Source organism: Delphinapterus leucas, chromosome 10 (assembly GCF_059928025.1).
Source record: "Delphinapterus leucas isolate spDelLeu-1000000601 "Yukka" chromosome 10, BTC_Dleu_Yukka2, whole genome shotgun sequence".
Lineage (NCBI taxonomy): Eukaryota > Metazoa > Chordata > Mammalia > Artiodactyla > Monodontidae > Delphinapterus > Delphinapterus leucas.
The window spans coordinates 68394761-68414760 of NC_143138.1; the positions used below are offsets into that span (position 1 = coordinate 68394761).

Genomic DNA, 20000 nt, shown 5'->3' on the forward strand with positions numbered 1-20000 from the left:
TCAGCGAGTTCATTCAACAAATGGAAATTGAACGCCTACTACGTGCCATGACCTGTGCTTAGGCGGTCACCGTTTCTGGCAACTTGCATAGTCCCAATGAGGGCTACACGCTTGAAGACCTGAAGGTAGTCTCACCCCAGCAGGCCTGAGGGGAGATCAGCACCTAGGCAACTGGCGGAGTAGGACGGCCCAAGGCCGTGCCACCCTCCACGGGCAGGGGTGAAGAAATCCTGAAACGACCTGGGAAGAGAGAGCGGGCCCTTTAAGGAAGCTTCACAAGCGGGGTGGTGACAGGCGCCGAGTGAAGCGCCACGTGACTTTTCCACGGGAGCGGGTGCTGGGGGGATCCTCTTTAACCGGCTCTCCTCCTCCCACCTCCCAACGCACCAATCAACTTTCGTGGTAGGCGGGAGTGCGTCACGCAGGTGGCCAGTCGCGGCCGAAGGAGACGGTGGGGCGGAGAGACGAAGGCGGGGCCCGCCGAAAGTTCCACCCAGCGCGGGAAGTGGGCGGGGTCTCAGCGAGCGCTGTGTATCGGCTCGCAGGCTGCCTAGGCGGAGTAGGTGAATGGATCCGCAGGTAGCGCTGGAACAAAGCGGCTCGACTCGAACGGTGCGCGTGCGCAGGGCCTGCCGCACTTTCCCTACTGAGTCAGGGTTGTCTGTGTCGGGAGGGAGCTCGCGGCTGATCCTGCGGTTCGTCTGGTCCGTTCCCTGCTGGGTGGAGTGCTCCCACATCCTTGGGGTTTATCCTTCCCACTCTGCCCGAGGCTGGTCAGCTCCCCGCCACCTTGCCTCTACACCCAGCTGGAGGGAGGTTAGCGTCAGAGATGAAGGGCGGTGGCGCTTGAGATTTGCCGAAGGGAGTGCTTCTGGAACCCGCAGGATTTGAGCTTTCCGCTGACAGGAAGGCACGAAGAGGGGCGGCCCTGGGTTAGTCCCCGCTGCCCGCCTCCCTCCCCCCACCCCCCTTTGTCCATGCGAAGGATAGTCTATGTGAAGGGTTTCATCCCGCTGCAGGGCTGTGTCGAAAAGAAGCAGGGATCTCTCCCACAGTCACACTCCCAGCAAGAAGACAGCACTGCAATCATGGGTGCCTTATCACCCAAGATTCACCCAATCTTGGGTGCCTTATCACCCAAGATTCGATGCCCAGAGAGGTGATAGGAGAATCAGGTCTCTGGCCTCCCGCGCAGGCTTGTCCTAGGGTTGCTGGGCAGAGCCTACTTCCCTGGGGACCTAGGACGAGTGGAAAGGGCTCCCGGGGCCTGAGGGGCCCAGATGTGGATTCTGCCCTGCCACCTGCTGACGTGTTGTGTGGCCCGAGTATGGTTCCCACCTCTCTGGGCCTCAGTTTTCCCCACGTGGGATCGTGCTGGTCTGGACACTGCCCAACCAGTCCACCACAAATCTGTCAGCCTGGGAGGGTGGTTCTCCGAAGCCAGGCCCCTTAGCCGGTAGTCCAGGTGCTGGTTGTCAGGGATGGAGACAACCAGCACCTCACTCAAAAGGCCTGAGCAGACCCACAAGGGAGGGGACCTGCTGGCCAGTGAGTCATTCCTCAACGGGCTTGTTGGGGGCCTTTTGGAGCTTCACCTACAGCAGTGCCTGATGAGGAGTTGACCATTGTTCTCACTAGTGGGGGCACAACTGCGAGGGGACCCTCCACCGTGCCCCCCCAGTCTCCATCCCCCGTGCGCGAGGACGCCCCTCCCGGAAGAGGGGAGGAGGCCCACCACCCCTCACATTAGCTTGTGATGGCTCCCTAGTCTCCCTCACCCTCTGGACTCCTCTAGCGGGGACAGCTACCCTGGAGGAGAGACCTGTGAGGATGTGTGGAATTGGGAAGACTCCCTGGGGGGTGGGGGGCATCCTCCCGCAGGGATGTAAAAAGAGGCAGGGTTTGACTGAGTACAGGAGAAGGGAGAGCATCTGGGGAGGGGGTGACAGGGGGAGCAAAGGGGTGGAAGAGAATTAGCCTGACCATGGGAGATGCTGCAGTGGTCCTGGGCCCCCATCACCCTGGCTGGAGGAGAGCCGCAAAGCCTTGGTTCCTGAGTGGAAGCCCTGCCTACAGTCTTGAACCGCTAGACACAATGCGTAAAGTGGATCCCAGCAGGGCTGCCCTTGGGTGTTAGGGAAGGGGGCAAGGGACAGACACAGAACCCTCTGACATACACGGCTCAGAGCATAACAAGAACTTGCCTATGGTCAGACAGCAAGAGGCCAGAGCTGCCCCTGCCCAGGGCCTTGCTCTGCACCTGTGACCCTCCCTCAAGGATACTGGGAGAGGGGACCTGGTACCTTGGGTAAGAGCTTGGGATCAAAGACATTCCTCCTCCTCAGGAATGTGGCCTTTCCTGCCCTTCAAGGTTCAGACCCTCCCTCACCTGCAGCCCCTGGGAGAGGTGCCCCACTCACTAGGGTCTCCCTGAGGGGCAGGGGGGCCCCAGAACAGGTGTGAGTCCCTGGGGGTGATTGGGTCTCAGGAGGGGAGCTGCGGGTGGGGTGTGTTTGAACCCTCTGCGGGCTGTACCCCTCTCCCACACCCCTCCAGGCCTTTGCACATGCTCTTCCCTCAGTCAGGACATTTTTTCGCCCTCACCTTTTGCCTGCCTTCTAGAATATCCCAGCTCAGGTGTCACCCTCAGGGAGGCTTCCTCTGATCCTCCAGGCTAGATTAGCCCCCCTGATCTGTGATCCCAGGACCCCTGCCCCCCAACTTTGCTCTGGACTCTATCACAGTCATGGTTACACCGCCCACCAGACTTTCTCCCTTTGGATGTCCAATGGTATGCCTGCCCTTCCTCAAGGCCATTTCTCCTCCTGCCATCTCTGTCTCATCCCTCGTCCCCCAGTTGCCAGGCCCAAACCCATGAGGCACGTTTGGAGCTACTTACCCTGTCTGCACATATCCAGCCCCAGAGCCACACAGTGAAGGGGGCTTCCCAGCCCGGCAAGGCTTAGCTGTGATGGTGGGATGTTTGATGTGAACTGAACAGATATGAACTGGTGTGTACCACCCCCCCCCAAACACATGTCCACATGGCATGGTGACCTAGGAGCTGTGTCACCAAGAATAGTTTAAGCATCTTGGAAGCAGACTTTCCTTTTCTCACTGTTGCCCCTGGATTTCTTAGAGATGGGCCAGCATGTTTGAATGGCATATGCTGGAGGGGCAGGAGGGGAGGAGAGGCAGTTTCTTGCCCTCCTACCCTAAAGAGGCTAGCACAAATTTGGGATGAGCTCCTGCTTGCTTCCAGGAGGGCAGCTTTCCAATCAGGGTCTGTTTCCCACTATGAGAGCTGAGCAGGGGCTGGAGCAGGGGCTGGGGCAGGGCACTCCAGTCCGTGATGCCTGCTGCTGGTGACAGAGCTAGTCTCTGCCAAGGGCAGCTCCACTAGGCTGGGGGAGATGTGCCATCAGAGCCCTGCCTGAAACCAGACTAGGGGTCACTATGCTTGCCCCTGAACCTTGGGACAGCTTCTCCCGCATCCCTTGGTGAGGTGCCTGCCTGGGTTACAGTCAGAACAAGTAGTGTCTAAGCCAGGCCAGGAGTGGACTGTGAAAAGCCTGGCAACTCTCCTGCCCTGCACAGAACTCCTGGCTGTACACATCCATGCATGTGCACGCACGCACACACACACACACACGTAAGGACACATAAGACAGGCCCAAACACCCATAGATCTACCTATACATGCATATATGCTCACAGGCACATAAGCGTGTACGTAGAAATACACAAATACAGACCTATGCACGAGTGCAGAAATGTACAGTACACATGTGCACACACACTCACTGTGATATGCACACATGCAAACAGACCCTGTATGTGTGGGCACTTGCCACTCTTGCTGGAGGGGTGCCCACAGACAGATAACCCAGAGGGGCTGTTACAGGCTGATGGAATCCATGTTCTTCTCCCACAGCCCTCGTCAACTGGGCTCACCCTTCCATTTTAGCCATTGCTGGGATCTCCGTGGCGACTAGTTCTGGATGGAACAGAAGTCCATCCCGGCCTACCTCCCAGCAGGGGGCTGCCAGACCCTGGGCGATGGCAGCATGGCACAGGGAAGCTGTTGCCTGGGACAGCTCTGCTGCTGGGGGCCCAGCCTATCCACCCTCTCCCTGTCCTGCCCAGGTGTTGGGGCAGAGGGGGTAGGAGGTCAGGGCCCTGGGGAGCAGGTGAGAGAGAGGGCCACACCCAGGAAAATCAGAGAACAAAACCTGGCAGGATGGAAGCCAGGGCCTAGAAGATCTGGGAACTCCCCAAAGCCACCTGGAGAAGGTGGAGGGGAAGAGCGAAGAGAGCCTTGCCTCTGCAGGAGCCTCCCCTCCCATTCAGGCTCATTTTCTGAGCACCTGCCCTGAGCAAGGGAGTGTGCAGGGCAGTGAAGTGGGACCTCAGAGGGGGAACTAGACATATGTAATTCCTCTCTCCCTGCTCCCCACCCAGCAGTGACTGCAGGCCCTTGGCCAACCTCCCCAGGTGGACTCCCTGGGGCTACTCACTTGAGAGCATGCCTTTCCCAGCCACACACCAGCCCACTGGGGCCTGCCTCAGTGTGGAAGACTCACCACTCGGCCACGTTTCATCCCTGGCAGGCATTACTAGTCAATCACAGGACTTGCTGAACCATCCTCTGGCCTGAAAACCCTTCCAAGCAGGCAGGACCAGGTGATCAACTGTGGTAGACACAGGAGGTAAAACCTTTTTGCTAACATCTCAATTCATAGCCAGACCAGCTATGCTTCTCTGTCCCCACCCCCAGCTCACTTCACTCTGACCACCTCCTGCTTCCTACTCGGTGCCCAGACACAGCACCCCTGCCTCCACACACTTCCTCATTCCATGCCCACCCCCGAAATTATCTCCAGCTTCTGAGGGGCCATGGCCTCAGGAAGCCTGCCCTGCTTAACCTCAGCAGAGTCTGCTCCTGCTCCGAGTCCTCCCCTGCAGGGCCCAGCATTTTCCACTCTCTACCCAGTGGAGCCTCCCCTCTGCGACTTCCCCTGTGTGAGCCTCCCTTCATCACTGGAGTCCCCCACGTGGTCATGCAGAGTCCTGGGGCCCAGCCACGCCTTTCTCATGACCCCAACTGCCCTCTGTTCCAAGCTGTCTTGGGCATGGGGTTCCCCTTAGAGTATGGGGGTCTGCTGGGCTGGTCAGCCTGGGCAAGTGAACATTTCAAGGCCTGCTCGGGGCTGGCTGACTTGGGACTGATGTCAAGCAGGCCTGATCCCAGCACAAAGGCCCTACCCCATGGCCCTCATGCCAGTGCAGTGTTCGCCAGCTCAGCCCCGCATTGCCCCAGTGTCCCCAGTGAGGTGAGTAGAGCAGGGCTTGTCTGTCCATTCTACAGATGAGAAAACTGAGGCCTAGGAAGGGAAATGTCTTGCCCAAGGGCCTGGCTCCAGCCCCAGCCAGTTACTCACTTACCCACGGGGCCTGGGGTGAGTCATCGTGGCCCAGGTGATGGGAAGGAAACACATAAACACGAGCAAGTGGGAAGGACGGTCTGGTAGGAAGGTGGATATGCCTGCCTGGGGCTCCCACACACAGGCCCCTGTGGTCTTACTGATCAGGAGCCCACCTGACGGTTTCAAGTCTTGTTTCCTTCTGGTCCCGTGTCCAGGCTTTGCACCAGCCCTGGGAGGGCTGTCAACTCATTTGACAGGTGGGGAAACTAAGGCCCATGGTTACAACCCCAGCTATGGCAGGGGACTGGGCCCCAGACTAACAACCCAGAGCTCCTTTCCCCCAACCCAGGGGTTTCCAGCTGGCTCTTACCTGGCTCCAGGCTCTACAGGGAACCCCTTGCTCTACCAGCTGTTTCCCGTCACTGGGGTGGAAGGGGGCCAACACTGCCAGGGTGGGGGCATGGGCAAGCTACTCGCCCCATAAGGAGAGGGGGCTGTATCTTGCACATAGCATGTGTGCTATCAAATGCTCTTTCTACTTCCATGGCTAATCCTTCCCTACCCAGAATCTGTCCACTTTCACTACACAGTCCAGGCCCTCCTATCTCTCCCGTGGACCATCTCCCTAGCCTTCTTCGCAGCCTCCCCACCCAGCAGCCAGAGGGATCCTTTTTTTTTTTTTGCGGTACGCGGGCCTCTCACCTCCGCGGCCCCTCCCATTGCAGAGCACAGGCTCCGAGGCTCAGCGGCCATGGCTCACGGGCCCAGCCACTCCGCGGCATGTGGAATCTTCCCGGACCGGGGCACGAACCCGTGTCCCCTGCATCGGCAGGCGGACTCTCAACCACTGCGCCACCAGGGAAGCCCCAGAGGGATATTTTGAGAATCAGACCTGGTCCTCCCCTGCTCTGAAGCTTCTCACCATCCGGGCACAGGCCAGCATGGCCCTCAGTGATCTGGCCTGGCCCCTCTCCCCACCTCCTCGCCTCCCATCAGGGTCCAGGATTCTCTGGTTGCCCAGCCCAGGCCCCTACATCATCTTGCTCTCTCTTCAGGGCCTTTGCACTCACTGGTCTGCTTGTTGGAGCCCTCCTGTCCTGGCTCTTTCCTTTGACTATCCTTCCCCGCAAACCAGCTCATCCTCCAGAGCCGGGGGGGGGGGGGCACCGGGAAGTGGGATCCCGCCTTTCTTCTGGACTCTGTGTTGTCAGCCATGAGCACATGGTCCTGTGATTTAAAATGCCTTTGGCTCTTCTCTGCCACACTGGAGGATTCCAGGAACCTCTCACTTCCATTCTCCACCTGGGCCTCAGCCAGTCCTGCATGACCTGCCCAGAGTCAGAAGGATTCTTACCATGAAGGGATGGCTCCCCGCTCCCACCATGCCTGGCAGGGCCTCATCCTTGTCCTTGGGCTGCAGGCCTCAATTTCCCTATTTCAGAGAGAGCACTCCACCCCCAACTCTGGTGCAGCTTATCCTTCCTCTGCAAATTGAGCCCAAACTCCCACCTCCTGGTGGACCCAAGGGTCCCTCAGGTCCCAAGCCTGGGTTCCAGTCCTGCATACCACCACTCTCAAGCCTGGAAGAGGGGCTGGGATGGGTGGGGGAAGCCCCATCTGCTGACACTGAGGTCATCCCTAGAGGGCCAGGAGAAACAGCTCAACAGCCCCAAGAAACCAGGCAGCTGGCTCTGATTTCCTTGGGGTTTGGAGGAAGGCAGAGGAGAGAGGAAAAGGACTCAGGTAAGTTTGGCTGGGCTGGTTCCCTGCCCCAAAGTCATAGGTCAAGGCGAGCCCTTTCCTCTTGCATGCCGCTCACCAGAATCTTTGCCCTGGGTTGATCTCCCCTCCATCTTATGACACTTTAGGGCTTGTGGGCAGCACCTCATGAGCCCACCTGGGGCTCTGAGGGATGGAAGCCAGGGCTTTAGGGGAGCAGGGGTCCTTGGCTGCTGGCCTCTGGCCACCGTATCACCCTTGGCCTCCCACTTGAAGCTTCTGATCCTTCTGAAGCCACCTCTGCCAGGAAGGGCCTGGAGCCCCAGTGGTTTGAGCAGGGGTGGGGGGCAGGAGGGTGACTCGGGCAGGGATTCCCAGCCAGAGCAAAGGCAAGGAGCAATGATGGAGTCCGGGGTGGTGCCCTGGTCCGTCTTTGCCAAACCAGCTATGGTTTTTTGATTAGGAGAGCCAGCAGTGGCAGGCTCCTGACAGTAAAGCCAGTCCAACCTCTGGGGCTGGGGGGGCGAAGGGGGCTGGGAATTCCCAAAGCACCTGGCAGGCGAATGTGCCAGGGGTCTGGGCTGGGTCTGATTCGGGTGGGCCAAAGGGCGGTGCCTGGTAGGTCTCACTGTAGCTGCCAGGCCTAATTGCCTCATTAGCATCTGCCTACTGCCAGCCTGGGCCTGTCTGGTCCCCTCCCCAACAGTCCACACAGCTGTTTTTCAGGAATTCCTCCTATAAGGCATTGATGGTGACAGTGACGGTGATCATGTGACCACGATGAGGTTGGGGAAATGGCCTGGGAACCAGCTGGCCTGGCCCTGACACAAGGTTGCTGTGTTGAGGCCTCAGCACTCAGCCCTATTCTAGGTTTCATGCCCAGCACCATCCCATATGGGCTCAGCTGTCCAGCGGTCGCCTGGAGCTCTATGTGCCATGTTCTCAGGTAGGCAGGCACGGGTGGCAGCACTAGGAAACAGTCTGGGGAACTCCCCTTCTTGATGTGGCCTCACCCAGCCCTATTCCTGCCAGAGGGGCACATGCCCTCAAACCTGGGATACTCCCTCCCTGCAAAGACTAGGGTCCTCTGGGAGAGAAGAGGGACCAGTGAACTCTCAGGGCTCCTAGTGGGGCCCTCTGAGGTTGTTACAGGGAGGACCAGGGATCAGCTCTGCTTAAGGCCCCCGTCCCACCTCCCTGCCCCTTGCCATGGCTTATGCAGTCTCCCATTAGAAGCCAGCACTGCCCTGACCCCCCACTGCCAGATGGGACAGCCCTCTGGCCTGAGCCATAGGGGTGGCTCCGAGACCAGGGCTGGTGGGGGTGAGGCATTGAGGAGGCATTGAGAAGGCAGTTTGGCCAGAGCTGGAACTCTCTGTCAAAACCTCCCCAGAAACAACAGGCCAGGCCCAAGAACTCAGGCTGGGGAGTGGCTGAATTCCCCAGGCCATGAGTACTACTGGGACACAGAGCTCCCACGTAGGAGGCAGCTGGAACCCCCGGATCTGGGGTGCTGCTGTGGACTTGGGTGGCCCCTGGAGGTGCCCCAGCCTCTTCATCTATAAAGTGGGGCAATACCTTCTGCCTACCCTAACTCCCAGGGGTGCGGGGCAGCTAGGCAGGTTCTGCCTCGGAACTGTCAGAGGGAAGGGTCTCTTTCGCCTAAGGGGCTGGGCACAGACTCCCAACCACCCCCATGCACTGCAGGAGTGCCTTGGCCTGACACCTGTACCAGACGAGGTCAAGTGCTGACCACCTGCCAGACCCTGCGCTGGACATAGCAGGACAACCCGTTGTGGCCCTCAGATGACCAAGGTGTGAGTGTGCCATGTGTGTTGGGACAGGGCATGGGTAAGATGGGAGAGGTGGAGACTGGGGAGCCTGCCTGTAATGCTGACTCCACCACCGGCCTCCCCTCTCCAGGCCTGTTTCCTCCTCTATAGAATGGGGTACTGTACACCATGCGAGGCTGCTTGAGGCAGGAGGAAACATGCTGTGTGAAGGCTCCAGTCCAGGGCTGAGCTCATGTCCCCCTGCTGAGCCCTCTTATGCCTGGACAGTGGGGAGAGGGCCCCGGGGGCAGGCAGTGACCCCTGTGGGAAGGGGTCCTGGAGGGGAGGCCTGGGAAGGGGGCTTGTAAGCAGCTGTGCCGGGGAGTGTGGGCAGAGCGGACTCTGAGCAGAGAGGCTGGCTCCAACAGGAAGAGAAACAGAGACAGAGGAGACAGCAACTCTTCTGAACCTGCAGCTGGTGGCTGTCCTGTCCTGAGGCTGATGTGGGGCCATGGACATGCCCAACACCCCATGGGGCAAGGCCCTGCCCACCAGCCTCATGCCTCTGCCTCTGTGTCCACCCCTGCCTACCTACCTGCCATGAGGGAGGGAAGCGGAGTCACCAGGCCCTGGCCCAGCTCCAGCCTGGTCCTACCTCCAAGTCTCAGCCACACCAGCCCCCTGCTGCCTCCTGCTCACCCTTCCTTAGCTGTCACCACCATTCGATTCCCACCCTTTGCTCAGACCCAGCAGACAACAGTCCCTGCTCTGACCCTCAGGGAGCTTTCCCATCAGGGGTCTTTGACCCATGGCTCCTGCCTCCTCAGGGCTCTTCCTGTAGAACTGTCCAAAGTGGGATCCATAGAACACTAGGCCCACCTCATAGAGAGGGTCATGTGGTCAAATGTCTGAAAAACACTGTGAACTCTGTGGCCCCAGCTGCATAGCATAGGAGTGTGTTAAAGGCTCTGAGAAGTCCTGCAGGGATATAGCTGGCTTAATTTTGTTCATCTGGCAATTCCCAAACTCTGGTGACCATAGCATCAGTTTTTTGCATAATCTCCACTCCCAGCCCATGGGACTGTGCACTCAGCCTGTCCTTCAGGAGAGAAAATAGCCTTGTCTTGCCCAGTGGCTGCTCATACCATGTTCTCTTTCCTGGACTTCCTTTCTCATTTTCAGATGAGAAGCTGAGGATCATCAAGTAGCTGCTTAGAACCCCACACCCTCCCTCTGGCCGGCTCTAGGCGCCCTGAGGTCTGCTTTTCACCAGCAGGTCCGACTGCCATCCCAGCCCGGCTCCTGGGAGGCTAGGATGATTAAATGGGCACCGGGCAGAGATGAGTCGGAGCCTGGCCAGCTTCCCCCAACCAGCACCAGCCAGCTCTTGGCCATGACCAGCTCCTGTGGTCTCTAGCTCAAGGCTGCACAGGGCCAGACAGGGGCCAGACAGGGAGGCTGGTCCTCTCAGCATGGGGGCTGTGGACAGGGCCCCCTCCTCAAGCCCAGGCCAGAGTTGGGTTACAAGCTCTGAGGGTCTCCTAATGAGTTCCACATGCGAGTGAGGGCCTCTGAGAGGAAATGGGAAGGGGCTGGGGGAGGGGGAGAGGGGCCTGAGAGGGGACTGGAAACATGTGTTTGGAGGAGGAAGCCAGGGGGAGGGGGAGTGGAGGGAAGACTCTCCCCAGAAGTCTTGTGCTCAGCCCCACAAGGTGGCTGCCAGGCTCCCAGCCCCTGCAGGAGGCCCCCAGGCCAGCAGTCTTGGGGGGAGACCCCTTAGAGGGCCCACTCCTCTCCAGGCAGAAAAAGCCCCAAATCCTTGGCCCTGCTTGACTGGGGTTCTGAGCCATTAGAGGCAGGATAGAACCAGGTGGGTGGGAGGGCCCATGGGGGCATGATGAAGCCCCTCCACAGCCAGCCAGCTGGCCAGCAGCAAGATCCTCATTCAGATCCAGCCCAGCTACCCCTACCCAACCAGAGAGCCCTGGATGCAGCGAGGCCACTGACCTGTCAGCCCTGACCCCCACCTTTGCCCCTCTCGGCTAGCGGGTGGGCAGGGAGGCCTGGCATGGGGGTTGGCTGCCCCACCCTCCCTCCCTGTCCAGTGGGGGCCATGCCTGGCCATTCAGATTGGCCTGGTGGCTGGAAGCCTCATTAGGAAAAGGCTGTCTAGGAGCCATGTTGGCATGTGGAGTGGGGTGTCCAATGAGAGAGACCCATGGTGGTTAGGGAGCAGACTGAGGGCCTCATGGGGTACAAAGGGTGTCCCTCCCAGGAACACTGGTTGAACCCCAGGTTTCTAGTCAGCTGACCAAGGCTGAGCCTGGAGTAGGCCTTGTAGTCAGCTGGCTGGCCTGTAGCATTCTGATGCTGGGGGCCCAGACCTTCAGCCCCCACCCACCTCCAGCCACCTCCCCAGGCCATGGATTGGAGCCCTGCAGGCACCACGTCTGTTCTTAGAGCTTTGTGTGAATTGTGAGAGCAAATCTTTCCCGCAGCCCTGTGAGGCCAGTACTACTCTTACCCCATGCTGTGGATGAGGAGGCCAAGGCACAGAAAGGTAAAGTCAGAGCGTTCCTGGCAGTAGGGACAGTAGGTACAAAGGCCCTGGGGCTGGAATGTTCCTGGTGTGTCCAAGGAATAATCAGGAGGCTGGTGTGGTGGGAGGGGCATGAAGGGAGGGTGGAGGGTGGTAGGAGATGGGGGTGGGGGAATGGGCAGGATTGAGTAGGGCCTCTTGGCTGTGGTGAGCATTGTGGCCTATACTTGAAGGAGGCTGGGGAACTGCTGGAAGGGGTTGAGCAGGGATGGCATTAACTATCTTACAAGTTTTCTTTTTATTATTTATTATTTTTTAATCTCACAGCTTAGCCGACTCTGGCTGCTATGTTGAGAACAGAGGGAGTGGGCCAAGGGCAGAAGTAGACCAGGCAGGAAAGGAACAGGCATCATCTCAGCAGGTCCTGGCTCCTTGTGGGGCTAGCTCAGGATGGCCTGAGTGGTGGGCAGATTGGAAGGGCTCTCACCTGACCTGCCCCAGCCTAAGCCCCCTTCCCTCACCAGAGGGGCCTCCATAGCTGAGGTTCCCCCAAACCAGAGGCAATTATCCCAACAGGAGCTTTGGGAGGAAATACAGATGGCCAATAGGCACATAAAAAGATGCTCAACATCGCTGATTATTAGAGAAATGCAAATCAAAACTACAACGAGGTATCACCTCACACCAGTCAGAATGGCCATCATCAAAAAGTCTACAAACAATAAATGCTGGAGAGGGTGTGGAGAAAAGGAAACCCTCCCACACTGTTGTTGGGAATGTAAGTTGGTGCAGTCACTGTGGAAAACAGTATGGAGGTTCCTTAGAAAACTAAAAATAGAATTACCATATGATCCAGCAACCCTACTCCTGGGCATATATCCAGACAAAACTAGAATTCAAAAAGGTACACGCACCCCTATGTTCATAGCAGCACTATTCACAATAGCCAAGACATGGAAACACCTAAATGTCCATCGATGGATGAATGGATAAAGAAGATGTGGTACATATACACGATGGACTACTACTCAGCCATAAAAAAGAACAAAATAATGCCATTTGCAGCAACATGGACGCAACTCGAGATTATCCTACTAAATGAAGTAAGTCAGACAAAAAGACCAATACCATATGATATCACTTATATGTAGAATCTAAAATATGACACAAGTGAACCCATCTATGAAACAGAAACAGAATCACAGACATAGAGAACAGACTTGTGGTTGCCAAGGCGGAGGGGGTTAGGTGAGGGATGGAGTGGGACTTTGGAGTTAGCAGATGTAAGCTTTTATATATAGAGTGGATAAACAAGGTCCTACTGTATAGCACAGAGCACTATATTCAATATCCTATGATATGGGACTTCCCTGGTGGTCCAGTGGTTAAGAATCTGCCTTCCAAAGCAGGGGACATGGGTTCGACCCCTGGTCGGGGAACTAAGATCCCACATGCCACGGAGCAACTAATCCCGCAGAGTGCAACTACTGAGCCCACGTGTTCTGGAGCCCATGCACCACAACTAGAGAGCCCATGCAGTCTGGAGCCTGTGGGCCACAACTAGAGAGAAGCCCACATGCCACAACGAAGATCCCGCGTGCCGCAGCTAAGACCTGACACAGCCCCAAACAACAACAAAATTCCTATGATAAACCATAATGGAAAAGAACGTTAAAAAAAGAATGTATATATATGTATAGCTGAATCACCTTGCCATATAGCAGAAATTAACAACACTGTAAATCAACTATACTTCAATTAAAAAATATTAAAACTGGAAAAAAAGGAGACTTTGGGACATGTCTCAAAGGGCATGGGCATCCTTGTAGAACCTCACAAACGACCCTAGCACACCCCAACTGTGAAGGGAACTGGACCCAACCCCAGAACCAGGGCAATCCTGGGAGCAAAGGTCAACTTCAGAGTTACAGCCAAGAAGTCCCACAGCAGCAGCCCAGACGTGGGCCAGCCCAGGCCTCTGCAACAGAAAGCACCTTCTGTTTCCAGTTAGCAGGCACATGTGAGCTGCTGCCTGGAGGGTCTGGGAAGACTAATTACATTGCTTCTCTAGCTCCAAGTTCCAGAGGCTTCTGGGGGAGCCAATCCAGCAGCAGCTGTCATGGAGAATGATCCTGGGGGTGAGGGGTGTGCTGGCCCCGGGGAACACGATCAGCACTCCCATCCCAACCCTGGGCATGAGGGCATGTCCTCGGGTGGCTCTGGCTGGGGTCAGTTTGAGGGGCTCGGTGCAGAGGTGGGGTGGGGCACCACAGGAGCTTCTGGGGGAGCTGGATGGTTCCAGAGAGGCCTGCCAGGTCAAGGCAAGGCCCTGGGTTGAGCCTAGCCAGGGAAGGGCAGGGGCAGGGCAGAGATCTGGAAGAGAGGCCAGGTGAGCAGAGCAGCTGCAGGGCACCTGTGCCCTTGGCCAGGCCTGAGACCAGGAGAACAACATGGACTGGGTAAACGTGGGCCCCAGGTGCTCAGGGACGGCCACAGCTCTGAAGTCAGTCTCCATTCCTCAGCTGAGTCCAGGTGCCCAGCTGAGGAAGGATGGAGATGGCCAGGGGCTGATGTCAGTATGTTGGCTGAGTGACACTGCTGACACGGGCCCAACTCCTGCAGGCCAAGCCTCTGCCCACGGAGCACCCATGAGAGATATCAAAGTCCCACTTTCAGGAACAGGCACTTGTGCCTGCAAGAGCAGCCTAGGACTGAGAAAGGAAAGCTGCTGGAAGATGTGACTTCCTCTCCTGCCCAGGTCCCCCGTCCCGACAGTGCTCAGATTTCTCATGGGTGGTAGGAGACAGTGGGGGCGGGGGGAGGCCTCCTGCTACAGGCATCGCCCAGGCAGAAGGGGCTCGAGGTGGCCTCACCTGAAGTGAAACCACTCCCCAGCCTGGCTCTGTAAATAGGGTCGGGGAGAGTGTTTCCACACAGCAGCTGACAGCGGAGGAGGGGCCGGCACAGAAAGCTTCCTCATGGCTTTGCCCCAGGCTGTCTGGCCTGGCTCCAGTCTCCTCTTGAGCACGAGCATGGCTGTGAGTGCCCCACGTTCTGGGCCTCTAGGGAGACTTCCCCCAGAGTGGCCGGCAGAGTGACCCCGGGGTGCTAGGGCTGGAGGCCACTCAGCAACGGGACAAGGCCCTGTGTCAGGGCGGTGATGCTCACAGGAAGTGAGCAGGGGCCCGCCTGCCTGACACTGACGCCTTGGCAAGGTGGTTCCCTCCTCAGCAGCATGGGGCGGGGTGGGGTGGAGAGGGGGTGCTTGGAGAAAACCCCGGGGCCCAGTTCTGTCCCGCTTAAATGGCCACCCACCAGTTAAGGCTGGAGCCATGAGGGGCCCATCTTGAGCAGACAGTTTAGGAAGATGAGGTTAATGACAGGGAGCTGGGATAGTGTGACTCACCATGCTTGCGCGGGCTCAGCGGGCTGGGTTTCCGGGATTCCCAGCAATCACAAACACCCACCCGCAAGCCTGTGCTGGCCCTAGTGGCGGCCTCGGCCTTGGTGACAGCAGAAGAGGTGGGCTTGGAGGGCTTGCCTCCTCAGGTGGGGCAAGGCTGTCTGCCGGCCCAACTCCCTCCTCACCACTGGGGATCCCTGTAGCACGGGCCACGGGGTCAAGAGACCGTAACCCTGGCCACCCAGAATTTCAGAGCCAGAAGGACTCTGGGGCCACCAGACTCCATCCCCATGGACATACAGGCCAAGTCCCAGCGAAGGGGTCGGACCCGCCAGAAGTCTCCCTCTAGTCACACACGGAGCACATTCTCCCTCTGAGCGCCTCACGTGCCTGATGAGACGGGCACTAGCTCACAAATGGTCTCCACAAGGTTACTGAGCTCATTCAAGGTCATGGAGCTAGCAGGGGGCAGAGCCGGGATTTGGACTCTGGTGGTGCCCCTGACTCCCAGAGCGATCCGGACTCCCCTGCTCCTCCCTCTTGCCAGCCTGCCGTCACGCAGCGCGCCCCCACTGAGATCATGGGACACAGGACAAGGATGGTGCTGGGCGGGAGAATGGCAGTTTCCAGGACAGGCTGGCTCGTGCTACTCAAGTCTCTGGAGGGACACAGGCCTGCAGGGATCCATCAGCACTTTGTCTGTCAGATACCCCTGGGAGTGGTGACTCAGTAATGAAGGGCGGCAGGCTTGCCATGGGCAGGGGTTGGACTCAGCTGCTGCCTTCTGGCTTGGTCTTCCGGCCCACCTGACCTGCCTCCCTCAGTTTCTCCCGCAAGGAGTACAGATTCATCCCTGGAACCCTGAGGATCTGGCACCGGGTAGGTGGGGGATTGCAATTTAAATCTCAGACACCTGTTCTTTCACTTCACATGTTAGGAAAATTAGGGGATGAAGGGATGGGGGTGGGGGCTGGGAACTGCCACTGAGATGTACTTCCTAACAAAACTCCACTAACCTAAACACATCTTCCAAGCACAAAAAAAAAAAAAAAAAAAAAAAAATTTGCAATTTGGTTTTCTGGGAGCTCAGTTACCAAAATCCAAAATTAGGAGAGATGACGGCTGAGCTGAGGCATTTACATTTCCAGGGGCTGCTTCTGAGCTTGGCAGCATGGGTGGGGGATGGGGAAGAGCCCCCGGCCACAGGGGAGCTGCCTGGGAGGGCTAGCAGGGAGTGTCATCTGGGGAGACGCCACAGGCCCTGTCATGTGGCCCTCAACTGGGCCGAGCCACCTCAAGCCCCGCTAGGCCTCCCCACTCCTCCTGTGCTTATAAGGGCCCCTCCCCAACCCCCCCATAGTCAGTCCTGCCTGCCACCAGCCCAGACCATGTTGCCCAGCTCAGGGGCCTGCAGCACCTTCACGGGGGCGGGGCTTGGAACTGAGGCTCGACAGACAGTCCCCAGAGCGGTCAGAGCACCCTAGGGTTTTCTGTCTCCCTCCCGCCAGGAGCAACCTGGCCCCTAGATTCTCAGAGCAGTGAGGTCCTGGGTCAGGCCCCACATGAGCAAAAAAAGGAACTCTTTGGGGAAGAACATGGCCAAATGTGAGCCTGAGCCCTCACAGCTCTGCCTTGGCGAGGTCACACACACTGACCCCCAGGCTTGGAGATGGCAGGTCTCTGTGCTGTTTTAAAGACATATGCAGCTCTCCAAGAACCATCCTTCTCCCCAGTTCCAGATCTGTCTGGTGGCTCCGTCAAGGCAGGTGTGAGTGGCAGGAAACCCCTCAGGAGGGCTTGGCCCGGCCACTCGTGCAAAGCCCTCCCAGAAGCCCATGGCCACGGCTCTGGCCCGCCTCCATCTGGGAGGGTCCAGGTCGGATTGTCCCAGGACATGGCAATACTGTCCTACCAGACAAGGGGTGTGCTGTGTGTGGGGGTGGTGGTGAGTACCCCTCTCCAGACTGTTTACATCTGACAATGGTGATGGGACTTCCAGGGGAAAACAGTATACCACTACCTCCCAGGCCACTTCCCAAATCCCTAGCAGACCCTCAAAAATCCTCATTTTCTCCCACAGAGAAAGGGAGATTTCAGAGAAAAATTCGAAACTTGATCCTGATGTAAACTGAAGACACGATGGGTGGCAACCCTTGCCTGGCCTGTGAGCAGAGCTGCTACACAATGCCTTGGAGACCCTGCTCCTGTCCTGTTGCACCATCTGTGTCTTTGGAGAGGATCTCGCCTGGGCTGGCTGCTCCGATCACCAGAGCCCCAACACCTGGGAGCTCCAGCTCCACTGGCTGCAACACGGCAGCCAATGTCTCATCAGTGGCAGGGCAGCCAGCATGGGAGGGGATGACAAGCCTGGCCCCACAAGCTGTGTCCCCTCTGAGCAAGCTGACTTAGCATTGCCCAGACTCCCTAAAAGCCTCCAGGGACGGGGAGCCCATGACCTCCCGAGACAGCCAAGGGTCTTACCTGCCAATTTAGACCAGCAGGACTTCCAGGCTCTTCTACACACTAGCAGGGCCACGTGGGAAGACTGCAGCAGGTTCCTGGGGGCCTCCAAAGCGTCCTGAGCCTGCAGCCTCTTCCCACATCGTCCTAGAGGGACTGATGGGGGCGGGGAGCCACGGGCCTCTGTTGAGTACCTACCTCATCGCCACCTGGTGGGGTGGTTACCACCACCACCTGACACAAGAACCTGAGGCTCAGAGAGGTTATGTCACCACGTTGAGGTCACACGGCTCGACCAAAGGCAGAGCCTGAGGCCTAACTGCAGACTACAGCTCTCTCCCCACCCAGGTGGAAGAGGCAGCTCCTCCAGGCTTGTCGTTCATCGGTACTCAACATAGGCTGCCTCTTGCCAGCCCAAGCTCTTAGGCGTTCAGACTCTGCTCCCACCTGGAAGCTGCAGAGGCTGGGAACCTCATTAGCTGCTTGGTACTGACAGCTCCCGGGAAGATCTAACACCGCCCTCCCCCCAGGCCCCAGGGCAGGGCAGGTGTGTTGGAGGGTAAATACCTCTCTGGCTGGCTGGGCCCCAAGAAGCTGAATGCATAAGGCATGGATGACACCCAGACATATGGGAAACACTTGCCTGGCTTTCCTGCAAGGATGCAGCGGAAGCTGACTATGGAACCCTCACGAGCAAGAGGAAAGGCAGGTGCCTGAGGCCTCCAGGTCTCAGCTGAAGCAGCCAGCCAGGCCAGCCAGAGGGACAGGGTGTAGGCAGGGGCTCTGGCTGTCCTTGCTCCTGAAGACCCCGAACGGCTGCAAACAGGGTGTGCTGGGCTTCAGAGGTGATCCTGGCAGGGGCCCTCCCAAGAAGCCATTTTCATTCTCCCTTTATAGGTCCTGGGGATGGGGGGACTAGGTCTCACTCAGAACAAGCCATTTCACTGACAAGCTCCATCAAGTCCGTTTTAATGTTCAGTTTCCTCTGCCCTCATGCATGCAGAGGAGGAAGCCATCAGGCCCCAGTGAACATGTGTGGGGCAGAAATCAAGGCCACTGCAAAGCCACCCCCCTCTCCAGAGTGCTTGTTCCTGGGTAAATCAGAGACAGATGGGCCCACTTTGGGCCTTTTGTCAGATTTATATGAAACTCCTGGCTCATCCAACCAATGAGTAGTCCATTTCTACGCTGGGAAAGGTCGGTGGGGGAAGCCAGTCATACGGTAGAAAGGTTCGTAAGGGAAAAGTGGACTCCGCTTAGGACTCCAAGGTAGCAAACATTTTCAAGTGGCTCCTTCACATTAAACTAAACGTGGTCATCTGTGGGTATGTGGGGCCTCCCACAGCCAAGTGGAGAGTCTCCAGGTGCGGACAGCTTGGGTGGAGGGCAGAGGTGCAGGACCCCTGGGACTCTGGGATGGATGTGATTCCCAGAGCTGAATCCCTTTTATTTATTTACCCAAGTTCCCTAGTACAAATCCCCGGCCTGTCACCCCCCAAATCGACCGAGCTCCTGATTCTCGCTCCCCTGATCATGGTGGTGCTCTCTGCATGATTAGCTGCTGGTTCTCCAGACACTGCTTCAGCTTGTCTTCTGTCAGTGTCAACCGCTGCTCCAGGAGGGAGACTGTCTGCAAAATAAACGGTCAAGCTCAGGGGATGGAGGGGCCATTGGGCTGCCCTCAGGCAGTCCCGCTCAGCTGTCTCAGCCCGCTGAACAAATGCCAGCTCTTCCCACCCAGGGCTCCTTCCTGGCGCCTCGTCTCTGGTCTTCATGTCCACTCCTGCTGGTTCGGGATGGTTGTTCTCTGATGTTTGTTGGGCAGCGGGAAGGACATAGCGAGGGAAAGTAGGCAGCAGGTCCCATAGTCCTCGGTCATTGCCCAAGACAGCCAAGGGTGAGGAATCCCCAGCCCCGGTGGTCTGGCATTTAGACTGGAGTTCCAGAGCAGAACCACTTGCTCATGTGGGCCAGGCTCTGTCCATAACCAACCAGAGACCGTCAAGCATCTCCATTCCAAAGGTGAGAAAACTGCATCCATGAAAGAAGGCGCCCCACCTGGGTCCTGCCCACACCTCAGGCCCTTTATCTCTACACCTGGAGGGGCTTCCCAGGCCCTTGAGCCCAGGAGGGCCTCTGCCTGTCCGAGTCCACTGAGGACCATTGCAGGAATGTGCTGTTTGGGGGTTAGGCCCTAATTCCCCAGTTTTGAGCCCATTTTCTCCTCTGTAATGGGAAGGATAATGCCGAGCTCACAGCAGTCCCGGAGACTGAGAGGTGACAGCATGGTGCCCATGTTGTCCACCATGACAATGCCTGTCATGTTGACTTCCAGAGGCAGAGCCTTTGCTCCCTGGCCTCTCCTGCATACCCAGCATGACAGCTGGCCTGTGAACCTGGCTTCCAGACAAGGCTGCAGAAAGCTGCCCCCTTCCTCTGGCTTTGGACAGAGCGTTGACAGAGGGGCAGTGGTGTCCAGGCCCACACCAGGCCCTGGGCAAGTCCACTGTGAATGAAGCAGGCTTGGTTCCTGTGCCATGCAGCCTACCGGCATCAGAAAGGGGTCAGATTAAGAAACAAAACTTTCTATTAATTTTACTCATTTGTGGGCTTTCCCAAGAGGTTTTGCCACCTTCCCTGAGGCTCCATGGAGGCTCTGGGGCTTGGTCCAGTAGAAAGGA

General features: G+C 57.7%; 1 protein-coding gene across 3 annotated transcripts in view; it reads right to left on the bottom strand.

The window, feature by feature from the left end:
• Window positions 1-996: 996 nt before the first annotated feature.
• The window catches only part of POC1A (POC1 centriolar protein A), a 94137-nt gene continuing 75133 nt past the window's right edge, over window positions 997-20000 (bottom strand). For all 3 annotated transcript variants that reach the window (XM_089919431.1, XM_022572956.3, XM_022572954.3), the window contains one exon: window positions 997-18949. In XM_089919431.1, coding sequence (XP_089775557.1) covers window positions 18774-18949 — 176 coding nt within the window. In that variant the 3' untranslated portion in view covers window positions 997-18773. The remainder of the gene's footprint in view (window positions 18950-20000) is intronic.